Genomic DNA, 15,330 nt, shown 5'->3' with positions numbered 1-15,330 from the left:
ATATCATGGTCTGTAGCCTTTTTAAAGACATTTTCAAATTGAAAACTGTCATGAGGTATTGAAGGTTAGACTAGGCCCTCACCGTGGCTGGTCATCAACTGGATTAAGGATACTATTGATTGAATGTAAAAAAGTGACCTCTCGCCTGCTGTTATATTATTTGTACTTTTAGATCTTTACTTTAGTCAGCTGTTTTTTGCCCTTGACCTATTGCTTACCATCCTTTCGGTTGTTTGACTTTTATTCCTCCATGGCACCGCAATAGGAAACTACTTTATTCTCTTTATTACAGTCGTTCTTTGCTATTTCCCAATGTTCTGCGTTCTCCTCACCACCCACGCTCTGCACCCCTCCCCCAGCGCCCCCCCTCCCCCAGCGCCCCCACCAGCCAAGGTCTTATGTTACTAGTCTTCCCTGTCCTCATTTCTCCAGCATTTGATTGCATCCCCCAAATCCCCTGCGTGAGTCACTACACCTGTAATAAAAAATGACCTCTCTAAAATGGGTGTACGAGATCTTGGAATGGTAAATGTAAAATAAAGTAAATGGCAGTCGCAGCATCATTCTTGCACAGATGCACATGCCTGATGACGTGTATCATTGTGGTGTCTTTTTTCTGCTATTAAGATGGCTATTGACGATGCTGAACATCAGATTTTAACTTTTGCTGATCCTGGAAAGTTTCATGAAGAATCATTGTCAAAGCGAAAAGGGAATTATAAATGCTTTGCCAGAGCATGTTTATCTTTGAGTCAGAAAATGTTTTGCCTTTTATTTCTAACACCATTGAGCATTAACAAGACTTTCAGCAAAGAATTTCATTAGTTCAGTGAAGGCATTGGATATAGCAATCTACGGAGGTCAGTTTTTAATAGCAGTTAAAGTACATTTTATTGTAATTTTTTTTTTACTTTATCTCTTTAAGAGATCTAAATGGTTTTATGAGATGATTGTCCTAATAAACTTACATTTTGACATTTCTAACAGAAGCTTCCCCCCACCACCCCTCCAAAAAAAAGGGTGTGGTGTTGAGGTTTCACGATTGTGTTAAGTTTTTTGTGAACTTTATTTATCTGTGTTACTTCAAGTTAAGAATGTGGGTTTTTATAGGGGGACGTTGAAGATGATGAAGCAGTTCCTGATAGTGAACAGGACATCAGGCCACGTTTTCATCGATCCCGAACTGTAGCTCAGCAGCATGAGGAAGATGGCATTGAGGAGGATGACGATGATGATGATGAACTTAATGATGACGATACAATATCGGACTGGAATTTAAGTAAGCGTAGCAATAAACTTGAAAAGTAAATTGTTAACTTTTCTAAACATGGACCTTGAAAAAGAGGACAAGCGAATGACATTTTTTAAGCAAATGAAACTTTGTATTTCAGAAAAGGGAGCTTAAATCTTCAGGCACCCTTAGTTAAAAAAAAAAAAAGATAACCACAAAAAATCTACATCCCACCTTACAGAATAAAGCTCCATTGTAAGGGGAGATGAATTGATATAAATGCAGATAAGGTGCAAACTGAAAACCCCTTAAGAGTGCTAAGCGATGAAGACAAACTCATTTAGAAGTTTGCTGGACTGCAGTTTGTATAAATAAAGCTGCTGGGAATAAACACGTTGCTTATAAAGGGTAGCAGCCATTGTTTAATCACGGATTAAGTCACTGCAAGAGAAACTGTTATAAATACTTTATGGACAACAATTTCTTTTACCTTTAAACTTTGAACTGGTGTGCTGTAAAAAAACTTTTTTCAGATGTTTGAAGAACGTATGTCATAATCCCAGAACCCCTTAACCATCCATCCATCTTTTTTTCCTCCCTAACAGTCAGCCGGAAATATAGCTTTTATATAGAACATTGTACATATTCCTTCTTCCAGCCAATATGTTGTATTTCCATTAAAGTCTATCAAGTGTCATATAAAGCGCAACTACTCACCCGTATGGGTCTATAGATGCTGGGAATGTGGGGGTACTGCTTTTTAGTCGCAGAGCCAGGTATTGTGGTGCTTCCTGAATTGAGGAAGGGACAGTGATGGCTGAGGTGGAGAGGCAGGGTGTTCCAGATCTTTGCTGTGAGGTAGGAGAAGGATCTTCCTCCTGCTGTGGTCTTGCAGATACGTGGGTTTGTGGCCAAGGACAGTTGGGCGTAGCAGAGGCCTCTGGTGGGTGTGTGGAATGCAAGGTGGTGGCTGGGGTATGCAGGTCCCACGTCTTATAGGGCTTTCTAGGTGTTTGAGGTAATTCTTTTGTTGACAGGGAGCCAGTGGAGGTCCTTCAGGTGGCTGGTGATGTGACTGCGGCAGGGGATATTGAGGATGAGTCTGACAGAGGTGTTCTGAATGTTCTGCAGTTTCTTCAGGAGTTTCTGAGTGATGCTGGCGGAGATTGCGCTGCCGTGTTCTAGTCTGCTGCTGATCAGTGCGTGGGTGACAGTCTTTCTGGACTCTGTGAGGATCCACTTGAAGGTATTTTGGAGCAGGCGTAGTGTGTGGAAGCAGAATGATGAGATGGCATTGATCTGCCGGTTCATGGTATGCGAGGAGTTCAGGATGATGTCGAGGTTGTGTGTGGGCTGTGGGCGTTGGGGTCTCCAAGTGCCATGGGCCACCAGGAGTCGTCTCGGGCAGAAGGGGTATCCCAGGATGAGGACTTCGGGTTTCTCTGAGTTGAACTTGAGGCAGTTGTACTTCATCCAGGTGGTGACAGCCTTCATCCCGTCGTGGAAGTTGTTCTTGCCAGCTGTAGGTTAGTTGGTGACTGAGAGAATCAGCTGCGTGTCATCGGCGTTGGAGACGATGTGCAGTCCGTGGTTCCAGACGATGGCTGCAAGCGGGGCCATATAGATGTTGAAGAGAGTGTGGCTCACTGAGGAGCCCTTAGGCACTCCACAGCTGATCTCTGTGAGTTCTGAGTAAAACCGTGGAAGTTAGACTCGGTGTTCGGCTGATGAGGAAGAAGCGGATCTATTCCAGGGCTTTACCGCGGAGGCCAGCATCGTGGAGTCATGTGCATAGGATGCGGTGGGAGACTGTATCAAAGGCAGCCAAGAGGTCGGGGAGGATGAGGGCTGCAGTTTCGCCTTGTTCGAGGAGGGTGCGGACGTAATCGGTGGCGGCGAGGAGGGCCGTCTCGGTACTGTAGTTGCTTCGGAAGCCGGATTGTGGGAGGTCCAGGATGTGGTTCGCTTTGATGAACTCTGAAAGTTGGGCGTTGATGGCCTTTTCGATGACCTTGGCTGGGAAGGGGAGCAGAGAGATGGGTCTGAAGTTCTTGAGGTCCATTGGATCAGGAGAGGGTTTCTTCAGCAAGGGGTTGATCTCTGCATGTTTCCAGTCTTCCGAGAAGATGGATAAGTTGATGGAGCAGTTGATGGTATGGCAGAGTTTGGGGGCGATGGAGGTGCCAGCTCTGTTGAATATGTGGTGTGGGCAGAGGTTTGAGGGTTCTCTGGAGTGGATGATCTTCAAGATCTTGAGGGTGTCGTCAGCTGGGGTTCGGTGTCATTTGGTGCGGTGGTTGCTGGTGGTGTGAGAGGGTCTTGGGTCTCGAGGCTGTCAAAGCTGTTGTAGAGCTCCTTAATCTTGCAGTTGAAGGTGCTGAGGTTGTTGCAGAGGTCTTGGGAGGGTGGGATGTCTGCTATCTCAGTGTTGGGTTTGGCGAATTCTTTGGCCACGGCGAAAAGTTATTTCTGTTGAGGTCGTTGACGTTGATCCTTTTTTTTTAGGGCTGATTTCTTTGTTGTTCTACAGAGGTGGTGGTGTGCAGTGGAAGCGGTTTTGAAGGCTGAGTTGTCTTCCGGGATAGTGCTGCTCCTCCAGCTCTTCCCGAGCTGTTTAAAGGTGCATCAGGAGTTATGTAGGGCGGGGAGAACCAGCTGACTTTCTTGGAGTGTCGCTTGCCTGGGGCTTTCTTGAGGGAAGCCAGTGTGTAGGCGCAGTTGGAGATCAATCGGTGGAAGTTGGGTGCTGAGGTATAAGCGTCTACGGATGTCGGTGGTGGGGTTTTGCTGAGGGAGGTGGTGAGTTGTTCTTTTGTGATCTTGTTCCAACTTCTGCGAGGGTAGCAGTCTGCGTGATCACGTACGGTGGATTAGGTGAAGTGGACCCAGCGGTGGTAGGTCCAAAGGAGCTTGGAGATGGGGTCAAGCGTGTGTCCTCCTAAATGGGTAAATGAGCACCATGCTAGTAATTAAAGGAATGCAAGATACTGGCACTTGTGTGGACTGAACACTTCTTTGAATTAGAAATCTCCATTTCACCCAGTCTTCAAACTAGATCCATGATTATTGTAACAATTTACTCTTTCTAATATCTCTTTCCAAAAATATGCATTTGATTGTCTTATATTTTTATAATGCTTTGTGTGCGTAGTTTTACCAAAGTATCAAACTAAAGTTTTAATGGGAGCACTGTGTGGTTGCAGAGTAGCACACCATCTGTGTAGTACAATTCTAGGACTTCTACATTACCAAGATCAAGTGGAAAAGTTTTGAATTCCATAAGACATGATTTAGAGCGCTTAAAAATATTGTAGAAAGAGTTGCAGCAAGGACACTCCTTTGTCTAACACCAAAATAGATGGTTACTTTGTACAGATTCAAATTGACCAGGATATAGAGGAAACGACATCCCAATGGGAGAGGGTATACTTTTTTGTCAGGGGCGCACCGTACCCTCTCAAGAATCGACTATGTCCTCTCCCCCGTACAGACTGACATGACCACAACGGAAGTGAAGCACCTACCTTGAGGTATCTCTGACCACTCACCTATAAGGGTTCACCTGACAATGGGGGACAAGAAAGTCGGAGGCATAGCGCCGATAAATCCCTGGTACCTGAAAGGTCCAGAGACCAGAGCGATAATGGTGAAGGTAATTGAACAATACTTTGTTGACAACGAGGGCACGGTGGAGTCTCCTTCCACTTTGTGGGAGGCATTCAAGACGGTTCTTAGAGGACAGGCTATCTCAGTAGTGGCGGGTAGACGTAAGGATAAAGAAAAGCAGCTGACCGATATCGAGCGCGAAAGCGCTCGGCTGGAGGAGAGAATTGGACAAGACCCTGACATCTCCCATCAATTACAAATAAGAGCAGCAGAATATAAAGCCATTGTTACAGATGCTGCTAAAACCCTGACGCGTGACAGAGATGGACGTATCTATGACCAGGGTGACAAAGCGGGCAAGCTGATAGCCTGGCTGGACAGGAAATAAAGGCAGCAAAGAGTGGTACCTGAACTTAGGAGTGTTTCGGGGGTAGTCCTCACTGACCCGCACGACGTAGCAAGAGAACTCGCTTTACACTTCGAGAAGGTGTACCGGAAAAACTTGTGAGTTCACGGAGGACGACTCTTCCGAATTCTTGGCAGACATCAAGCTACCTACCCTCACTGACCAAGACCGAGAACAGATGGAGGATGATCTCACGTCGGAGGAACTAATCAAAGCAATAGGTGATCTTAAGGTGGGCAAGGCGCTAGGGCTCAACGGCCTCCCAATTGAACTATACAAGCTCAAGCCAGATTAGATAGTGCCACATTTGAAGGCCATGTATTACGATAGTAAGAAAACAGGTAAATTGCCGAGGGTTCAGCGCATAGCCACACTTGTCGCAATTCCCAAACCAGGGAAACCGAGGGATGAATGTACATCGTACAGACCAATATCCCTCCCTAACGCAGAACCAAAAATTCTTGCCAAATTATTAGCCAACAGACTCCGGCCTATCATAACTAAACTGGTGCACCCTGACCAATCGGGCTTCATGCCTCATCGTAACACAGCCCTCAACCTGCGGCGCCTTCATGGAGTGCTGGGGCATTGCCCCGGAATCCAGGAGGATGCAATGGTGGTCTCGTTGACGCAACCATGGCGTTCGACACCCTTGAATGGGCATACCTCTTTGCGGTGCTCAAAATGATGGGTTTTGGGCCCAAGTTTATAGGGTGGGTACGCCTTTTATACGCCGAACCACTAGCGCAAGTATCGGTCAACAATAAAATATCAGAGGTGTTCGCACTGGGTAGAGGAACCAGACAGGGTTGCCCTCTGTCACCGTTGTTGTTCGCTCTCTCCCTTGAACCGCTCACGGCCTGGATACGAAGAGATGTCGCCATCCGCGGACTCCGTTGGACCAAGGGTTGGGAGGACAGGATCTCGTTGTGCGCTGACGATATCCTACTCTATCTTTCTTCCCCTGCATGTTCATTAAGAGTGGTATTAGATATTTTTGCCTGTTTCGGACGAAACTCAGGTTTTCGAATTAACTGGAGCAAGTCGACTATTTACATGCTCCATGGAACCGCTCCCTCTCTTCCTAGAGACTGTACGATTCAGGTAGCGGCTGACGGCTTTCGATATCTTGGTATCTTTATAACCACCGATGCCAGGAGGCGGTATGAACGAAACCTGGTGCCTCCCTTGCAGAGGCTCCTAAGGGATGTAGATATCTTGAAGAAGTTGCCCCTGTCCCTGCTCGGGAGAGCAGCACTGTTTAAAAAGATGGCATTGCCTAGATTTCTATATGCCCTCCAAAATTACCCGGACTTGGTACCGCAGGCCTTCTTTAAGGAGGTCGAGTCCCTGCAGAGAGACCTACTGTCGGATGGCAGACCTCAAATAGCACTAGGTAGGCTCACGTTAGGGTGGTATGATGGGGGTATTGCCCTGCCAGACATCAGGAAGTACTATTGGGCAGCGCAACTGGCTGCAATTAACCAATGCCAATACGGAAATGGGGATGACCCTGCATACGGCATGGACAGGTGGTTGCTGCCGGGTGGTGACTTCACAAGAGCATTTTATTCTAGACCTACTAGGTACACGCTCACAGGCCCCACGAAACATGCAGTACAGATATGGCACGTGGCCAACAAAGCTCTGGGATGGGCCAATAAGCTCACATTGACCACCCCCCTATGGGATACGGAACGGTTGGGGACACTGGGGCGAACCAAAGGGTTTGACAAATGGGACCTCATCGGTATTTCGCATATCAGGGACCTGTGGGGGCGGAATGGAGTGGTAACGTTTGCTGCACTGCAACAGACACACAAAATGGCTGCATCAGAACAGTTTTGTTATGTGCAGATTCAGCACTCTCTACAGGCCAACGTCCCACCAGGCACGGAGCTACCTGAGGCATCCCCGCTCGAGGACAGACTGCTTGATGGGCATTTACCAGACAAATGCATATCCCTCACATATAAAAAGCTCATTCACCACACCCCTGATCCTCTCACGGCACTTAGGGAGAAATGGGTAAGGGATGGTCTGGAAATAGACGATGAGGAATGGCAGGATGCACTTTCCTCACCCAAAGAAGTGGCTATATCGGCGAAATTGAAACTAGTACAGCTAAAGGTTCTACATAGTCTACCTCTCAGGGACCCAACTAATACACATGGGTAGAAGTATGGATGGGTTATGTAGGAGGAGATGTGGAATGAAGGGCGAGTTCCTACATGTTCTTTGGGAGTGCCCCTTAATTCAAGACTACTGGCAGAAAATTCTGAAAGTTATGAGTACGGTTTGGGGGGTGCCTTTGCTGCCTGAGGCCAAGAGATGCCTGCTAAACATTTGGGAGCCCACAGATTTAAATGTGAAAGGGAGGATATGGGCCACACTTGGGCAGATGATTGCCAAGCGCAATATAGCGCAGTTATGGGGGGCCGCTGCAACACCTACACTGAAGAAATGGAAAGAGGATATGGACTGGTGTATGGTTAGAGAGAAAATTGTCTACGTTGCATGGGGATGTCCCAAAAAATGGTTGGCAATTTGGACTAAAAGGAATGTGTACAGGGGGGGATTGTGTGAACCCCCAAATGTCTCGTCCCCAGATGACCACTGTATGGTGTAAAAGGCACTGCATGTACTGTAACTATACCCGCCATGATGACAGTAATGTACTGATACGTGTGACGACAGGATACTATTGTAATATACGAAGTACAGATTTATACAGCATGACCACTGTTTCTCCAAGTTAAATAAACAGAGTTTAAAAAAAATAAATTTACCAGGATATAGAAATTAGTTCCTGCAGGAATCCTAATCATGTACGGTTTTCTCACAGCAAGGCACAGTCAAGATGATTAACACATGCCTTAGATAAACCAGTAAACGCCTACAACTGGGGATAGAGGGGGCCATCTTTTCATGATCCAATATTGCATTGTGGTGAGATTTTTTAAAAATACCTTGGCTTCGGAGCACAATATTTATAGGAGCCAATTTTCTGCTTAATTATTTGAGTCCTCTTAGATTTAATTGTTTGTGTTGTATATTTTTAAGAACAATAAAAATAAAGAAGGTGAGATCACTGCAATAGGCCAGTTTCCCCATTCCTACCTTACTGTGTTTTTTAGGTATATTTTGGCCCATCTTGGAGTAGAGCAGAACTTTGCACTGTGTGTCTACCTACTAACCTTGAGGCTTCTGGATAGTCTTACCATATATCCGGTTGATAATAGCCAGCAATTCTTTCTATTCCCAAAGTAGTTTGGGATGCTTGGAAATTTGTCCTTGCCCCTGCACCCTTGAAAGTACAGATATAATTAACCTGCCTCCCATTTGTGTAATCTACCGAGATTGCCATGCAGTAGACTATACAGGTCTGATATCAGACCAGTAAATGATTTTGTATTCTCAGGCTTAACAGACATTTGTAGAACCCAACTCCTGATTTAACTAGGTTACTGAATAATAGGTCCAATTGAATCCCTAGATGTGTGACAGACTGTAATGTCCATTTCAATGGAAAAAACCTAATCGGCTCCTCTGCCATATCTCAGGTAGTGGACACATAATGGACTTTTGAATGTTTTACTTTATTTTATACTGATGCCTATCTATAACGATCTCGTCTCTCCATTAGTTGAGGAATTTACCCATGAATATCTGAAAGGGACAGCAGAACTTGATCTCCATACATGGTGAATTTGAAGAGAACCATTCCTATCCTGACACCATATTTATATATACATCTATATCTACATCTATCTATATATATACGTGTGTGTGTATATGTATATATATAGATTCACTGAAAAAACCATAGGTTTCACACACGTTATAGTTAGGAATTAGCATTTAAAAAACCTTGCAAATTCACTGAAAAAACCATAGGTTTCACACATGTTATAGTTAGCGGAAATTTTACTGATAAAAAACCAATGAAATTGCCCCGTTATAGTTAGTGCTGGCAACTATAACTCACGCGACCGCAATCCTCTGCTGATGCTAATACTGTATTTAGACACTTATTTGCCCATGTCTTCTTCCATACATTTTTAGCTATACATATATTACAAATATTTTTTTTTATAAAGACACATATGTCATCAGCAGAAGATTGCGGTCGCGTGAGTTATAGTTGCCAGCACTAACTATAACGGGGCAATTTCATTGGTTTTTTATCAGTAAAATTTCCACTAACTATAACATGTGTGAAACCTATGGTTTTTTCAGTGAATTTGCAAGGTTTTTTAAATGCTAATTCCTAACTATAACGTGTGTGAAACCTATGGTTTTTTCAGTGAATTTGTACGGTTTTTTAAATGCTAAGTTACTTTACGCCATTCGAGGCGTGCGCGCCCACTTAACGCAGTGCGTTCCGTGCACGGTTTTTATCAACTTTAATAAGCCCTGTACATTTGGTGGCCTTCGGCCACCAAAAGCACAGGGGGTGGGGTCAATGTGGATAGTGTTTTTTTTATTTCGATTTTATAATTTCATGTTGCCAAAATATAGTTTTTTTACTGATGTAATAAGCCCTGTACATTTGGTGGACTAGGGCCACCAAAAGCACAGGGGGTGGGGTAAGTGTGGATAGTGTTTTTTTTATTTCTATTTTTTACCGTACGCTTACGGTAAGCGTACGGTAAGCGTACTCGGCGAAATTGCCGAAAAAAAAATAAAACCGTTTTTGCTCTTGGGGGATGTTTGGGGACTCCCTCAACATGACTATGTGGGAGGGAGTTGTCCAAACAGCCCCGTAACATGTTTTTGGGCATCATGTTTGATAAATAACACTCAGTGCGAGAGACAAAATGGCGGACGCCGCTTCCTGGTTTCGGCCGATTCTAATGTTTACTAAGATCTAAGAGCCAATCAGAATCGCGCTCGCGCACGCCACCGTACGCGTACGGTAAGCGTACGGTAAGCGGGCTCAGATATATATATTGATTTAAAGGCTATTTTCTCAGAATCTACTGAACAGATTTACACCAAACCTACAAAAGGCACTTCCTTGACATAGGGACTACCTCTCTGCCAAATGTCTAGTAATTCTGTTCAGCCGTTCGGGCTGTAGCTCTGTCTAAAGGTCCTATGGAAAAATGCATGGGAAAAACGCGTTTTGGGACCCCCCTTTTATCTCAGCCCCCGCTTGACGAATCCCCCCGAGACTTTCAGGGTAGGAGCGGAGCGTAGCGCCCCACCTATTTTGAGAAATTCGCGAGGATTCATCGACCGGCGCCAAAGTTATTCAAAATAGAATGTTGCGGATTTCCTATGGAAAAGGGGTCCTAACTATAACTACCTACTGGCGACCGCCAGTAGGTAATATATATAGATATATGTATATATAGATATAGAAAGATATAGATATATTGTTATATATATATATATATATATATATATCTATATATATATATATCCAAAGGTTAAAGTAATATTATAGTCAGGTGAATGTCAGTGACCATATTAATGTTTTGAGGTAAAAAACACATTCACCAGTTAGTTAGCACAGCTAACTAGAACTGTGCCCCCGCCATGCACTGCTTATGACCTCACATATTTCCTATTATTTTTTATAGGTTACTGTAGGAGAGTAGGGTCTGCTTTCTATGTTCACCCCCACTTTTTGCTTTTGCTTTACTGGTTTTCGACTTAGATGTGGCTGTGGGCCTGCTAATCAGACCCACAGCCCTGCTGTTCTCTCTCTAAATTAATACTATGTACTTTAGGTGCATAACCCATTTGGATAGGATCACCTTATTGGCCCCTGTACAGTGTACCCTAGGTACCCAGGGCATAGGTGTACCCTAGGCCTACCAGGGGCTGCAGCATGTATTATGCCACCCCTGGCCTGGCCTTCCATTTTGACACAACTGGCTGATCACTCAGCTGGGGCAAGGTCGTGTAATCACCCCTTACTTAGGTGTAGTATTCCTATACCTAACTTACATATAGACACATGTGTACCTGTCAGTCACTCCTATGGCAGGCCTTGACAATCCTGGAGGCAGAGTGCTTGGTAACATGTGAGATGGTGCTCTAGCATGAGCTGAGCCTGTCTGCAGCTTTCGGAACCTTGTCCTTATAGCTGTTCTATGATATAGCCTACCATATACTCTTAAAGTGCCTTATAATCTTAGACGGTTATGGTAACTATGGTTTGGCTTTATCGAAACATGTCGTGTAAGGTGTCTAACACTGTGGAATAATACCCCCATGCCATTTCTGGACATGAGAATATTATTCCCCCCTTCTAGAGGGAAAGACATGTTAAAATCATACTTCAACTGTTAGCCTCTGACCAAAGCCTCAGCATCACAAAATGGATGCTGCTGCCACGACACAAGTCTGACCTCCTGCAGCTGGGAGTGATCCCAGCCAGGGAGGCCTGGACAATAGGTTTCCTGCTTGGGGAGGTGCTAGCACCTCCCCAGACAGCCTTTAGTGTATTGGGGCAGGGTGGGCTGAAAGGAATGAGACATGCCTGGGGCACACAAGGTGTTCCTTGCATAGTCCAGTTCAAACCGGCGCTGGGGCACTCCAGCCCCAGCTCTGGCACGAAACTGGACAAAGGGAAGTGGGTGTAACCACCCCCTCCCAGGTCCCACCCATAAGGCGTGACCTAGCAGGTATCCCAGCCCCCAGATTAGTATAAGAGTGGGAGTTGGGCCTCAAGACTTTAGATTATCCTGAACCTGCAAAACTGAACAGAAACTCTGGACCTTCGACATTCGATGAAAGAAGAAGACTGAAGAATCTCCCTTGTAGCCAAGGAGTGGCTACCCTGTGCAAACAGGCACCATCAAGAGACTACCCTTTGCTTTGCCCACGTTCTACGAGGAACCGACTGCAGAGCCCGACCAGAGCCTTGACTTCCAGACTTCTCCGACCCTGATCCACATCCACAGCAAAGCTGAGATCCGTGGAGGCGACGAGCGACGTGGGACCGGCTACCTGGGAAAAGTGGCTAGTAACTTAAAGCGCAGCTTCTGAGGTACCCTCGAAGTTGTGCACCGGGGATTGAGAAGCCCCAACCCCAAGCACCATCTGCACCGAAGATCAGCCCTTCATGAGTCCTGCGTGGGGCCCTTCTGCATTTTCCTGCTTGCCGCGTCTGTCCGGTTGCTTGCCCGCTGGCTAGTGGCCTTTGTGACGACGCACCCTGAAATCTTCTGCGCTGGTTTGGCTCCTCCAGACTGGCTCCCGCTTCTCTGCAAAGAAGAAGCACCCCAGACCTTCCTGGTCTGCACCAGAAGCAAGTCCTCCGTTCTTCGTGGGTTCCGCTTGCCAAGGCTTGGTGAGTCCTAGTCCAACTTCGACGCCGCCGACAGCAAGAGCCTTCGTGGGACAGCTCGCCTCCTGGTCCTGGTCGTCCTCGACGCTTCCTGGTCCTCCTGGCTGCAGCGACAAGCTTCACCTTCACCTGCAATCTTCACGACATCGCCTGGTTCCTTCCTGGTTCCACGTGGTCACTGGCTAGTGACCTTGACTCTGTCTCTTCTGCTTGCAGGTTTCCTCTCTTCTTGGTCCCAGCCTTGGGATCCACCGGACACTCTTCACTGACTGCCTGTCAGCATCTTTCTTCAGGCATCCATAGGAGTCGACGACGAAAACGACGCATCTTCACCCCTACGCACCCGCAGCCTGTGAGCTAGGTAACTTGGGTACTCCGGTGCTCATCAGGATAGTGACTATCCTAGTGTCTAGTTTTCAAGTCTCAACTTCCTAGCTACTCCGGAAGTGTCCTAAATCTACCGTTTTCTAAACTGTACTATTGCTATTGACTTTTACGCATTACGCGTGAGTGTTTCCACTCTGCACACGAATCCCGTGGGCCTCCCACTTCCTAACTAACGCTAGTGTAGTGTAGCCCCAGCGATTCCCTAGGCCTAGGCCTATTCTATTTCCGTGACAGTGGTTCTTATACCACTTACTTAGTATATGGTTTGCGTGGCCCCTAGGGCCTAACTGTATTACTTACCTGTGTGACTTAATGTATGCTTAAATAAGACTGTGTTGTACTTACCTCTAATCTCATAAAGAGTGCTGAGGGTTTGACTAGAATAAATACACTTTATTTTATATATATATCTGTTGTGGTGTCCTTTCATTTGGTATTCAAGGGTTTATATATGGTATCACAGCTGGCTTCACATGCCATTCAGAGTTTAGCCTAAGACTGCTCTTGTCCATGCTACCACTAGGATAGCTGGTCTATAAGGTTGACTTTACAACCAATCACCATAAGGGTATTTGGACTGATATAAGGTGTACACTAGAACTAGTGACATCATACATCAGGCCAACTTCTCACAGTTACATAGTAGCAAGTACCTACCATATTACGTTTCTACCCAATTTTGTACAGGCTGTGTCCAGCTAATTAGTGTAAGTGTTCCTATTGCATCTTAGGTGTGTAGAGGTATTAAACACGTTCTAAATCTTTGTATTGAAGACTAACTCTGTATGCAAATGACAGTTGCCAAATTGTGTTCTGCATGTTGCACACAAGTGTTTTGGATCTGCAGAAAAAGTTTCCAGCAGGGAAAAGATTGTACGTAAAATGTATTAAGTATTGTAAGCAGCTTTGAGTTATTAGACCGAATCACCTCAGCATGATGATTTCTACATAACATAGAAGATTGTGTGCACTAGTACTAAACTTTTTACATGTGCTTGTTTTGCTACAGAAGATGAGCTATCTGTCAAGTTTTCACCACATTATGAAACCTGCAGGTAGTATGATCGTTAGGACCTTCAGACCGTGGTTATTTTAAATGAATAGTTGCTCTTTGGACAGGTTTTGCATAGAATGTACACTGTTATTAGTAGATGTTTTTTAATACTCTGTGGTGTATTTCCCATTAGAGTTTCATTGTCTGCAAAGAGTGTGGTGCAGAATAAACTGTATCCACAGAGTAGACAGCATTAACAGTACCCACTTTTCTACTCATTCACTTAATTTCCAAATGTAGGTTTAGTGACTGTCAGGCGTTTGATACAGGGAAAAACTGTCCTCAGTAGGACATTAATGATGTAACAGGCTTGCGTATCTGGATGAACTTGGGTTTCCCTGAACAGTTGTATAAAGATTGAACGCTGCAGGATAAGTGACCCTTTCATCTGTGGTTCATAGTTAACATGAACTTGGCTACTTCATAAAATGTATGGTGTAGGGTCAATGTTGCACATAACACAAGCTTCCTTTACCTATGGGGTTGTATCTATGATAGCAGTAATGATGCTTCATTTTTTTGTTATTTTTCACTTTCCTATCTCTAATGCTATGCCAGTTTACAGAGCAATGTGTACAAAAGAAGCTTGGATGATGTCATTTGAGATGTAATCAGTGATGTCAAATGATGTCATAGAACATTTAATGAGTTATGTAATATGTGAGATGATAAGCAGTGCATGGCGGGGCTCTAGACATTGTTAGCTCTGCTAACAATAAGTGGTCAGTTTCTGTGTTTTAATGTTCAAAACATTAATGTTGTAACTGACATATTCATCTAACTATAACCTTACTTTAACGTTTGGTTTTCTTAAGTGAATTTCGAAGGTTTTTTTGTTTTTAAAAACAAAAACCAATCCTTTTATCACACACATTTGTTTCTTTTAGAGAATTTCAAGGGTTTTCTTTAAAGTAAAGCAATTTTTATTAACATACGTAAGGCCAACCCACCCACCGTGCACAGCCTTTGGCCGCTCACATTGGGGGGTTAGCCAGAGGGCCAGGCCTAATGTTTTTTAAAGCTAAGGGGGGGGGGCTAACTGACCCTTACTCAGCCTTATCAAGCCCTAGGGACCCCTTAACTGTGGGCTTATTTTTTTTTAGGACAGCAAGACCAAGTGGCTCTCCTCCTCGAGCCTAATTAGGTCCCAGGGGCCCCATCCCACAGTCATTGTAGCCCTGGGAAAGCCACCCCGAGGAGCAAAACTTACAAAAATGAGAGGGGTTCTACATGGCTCCACTCCCAAAGACTTAATAGCCTTGGGGACCCCATCCCCAGATTAAAAAAATTAAATATGTGGGGGACCACGTGGCCCACCTCCCGGAGGCATTTTAGGCCCTGGG

At 45.1% G+C, this 15,330-nt stretch overlaps 1 protein-coding gene across 1 annotated transcript in view; it reads left to right on the top strand.

Moving 5' to 3' along the window:
- TNPO1 (transportin 1) overlaps positions 1–15,330 on the top strand; it is a 1,554,860-nt gene that overhangs the window by 730,786 nt on the left and 808,744 nt on the right. Inside the window, exon 10 of the mRNA XM_085632345.1 lies at positions 1,111–1,279. Within this exon, the coding sequence (XP_085488471.1) occupies positions 1,111–1,279 (169 nt within the window). The remainder of the gene's footprint in view (positions 1–1,110; positions 1,280–15,330) is intronic.

The sequence above is a fragment of the Triturus cristatus genome, chromosome 2_1, assembly GCF_964204655.1.
Source record: "Triturus cristatus chromosome 2_1, aTriCri1.1, whole genome shotgun sequence".
Taxonomy (NCBI): domain Eukaryota; kingdom Metazoa; phylum Chordata; class Amphibia; order Caudata; family Salamandridae; genus Triturus; species Triturus cristatus.
This window is presented reverse-complemented; position numbering and strand designations above follow the sequence as displayed.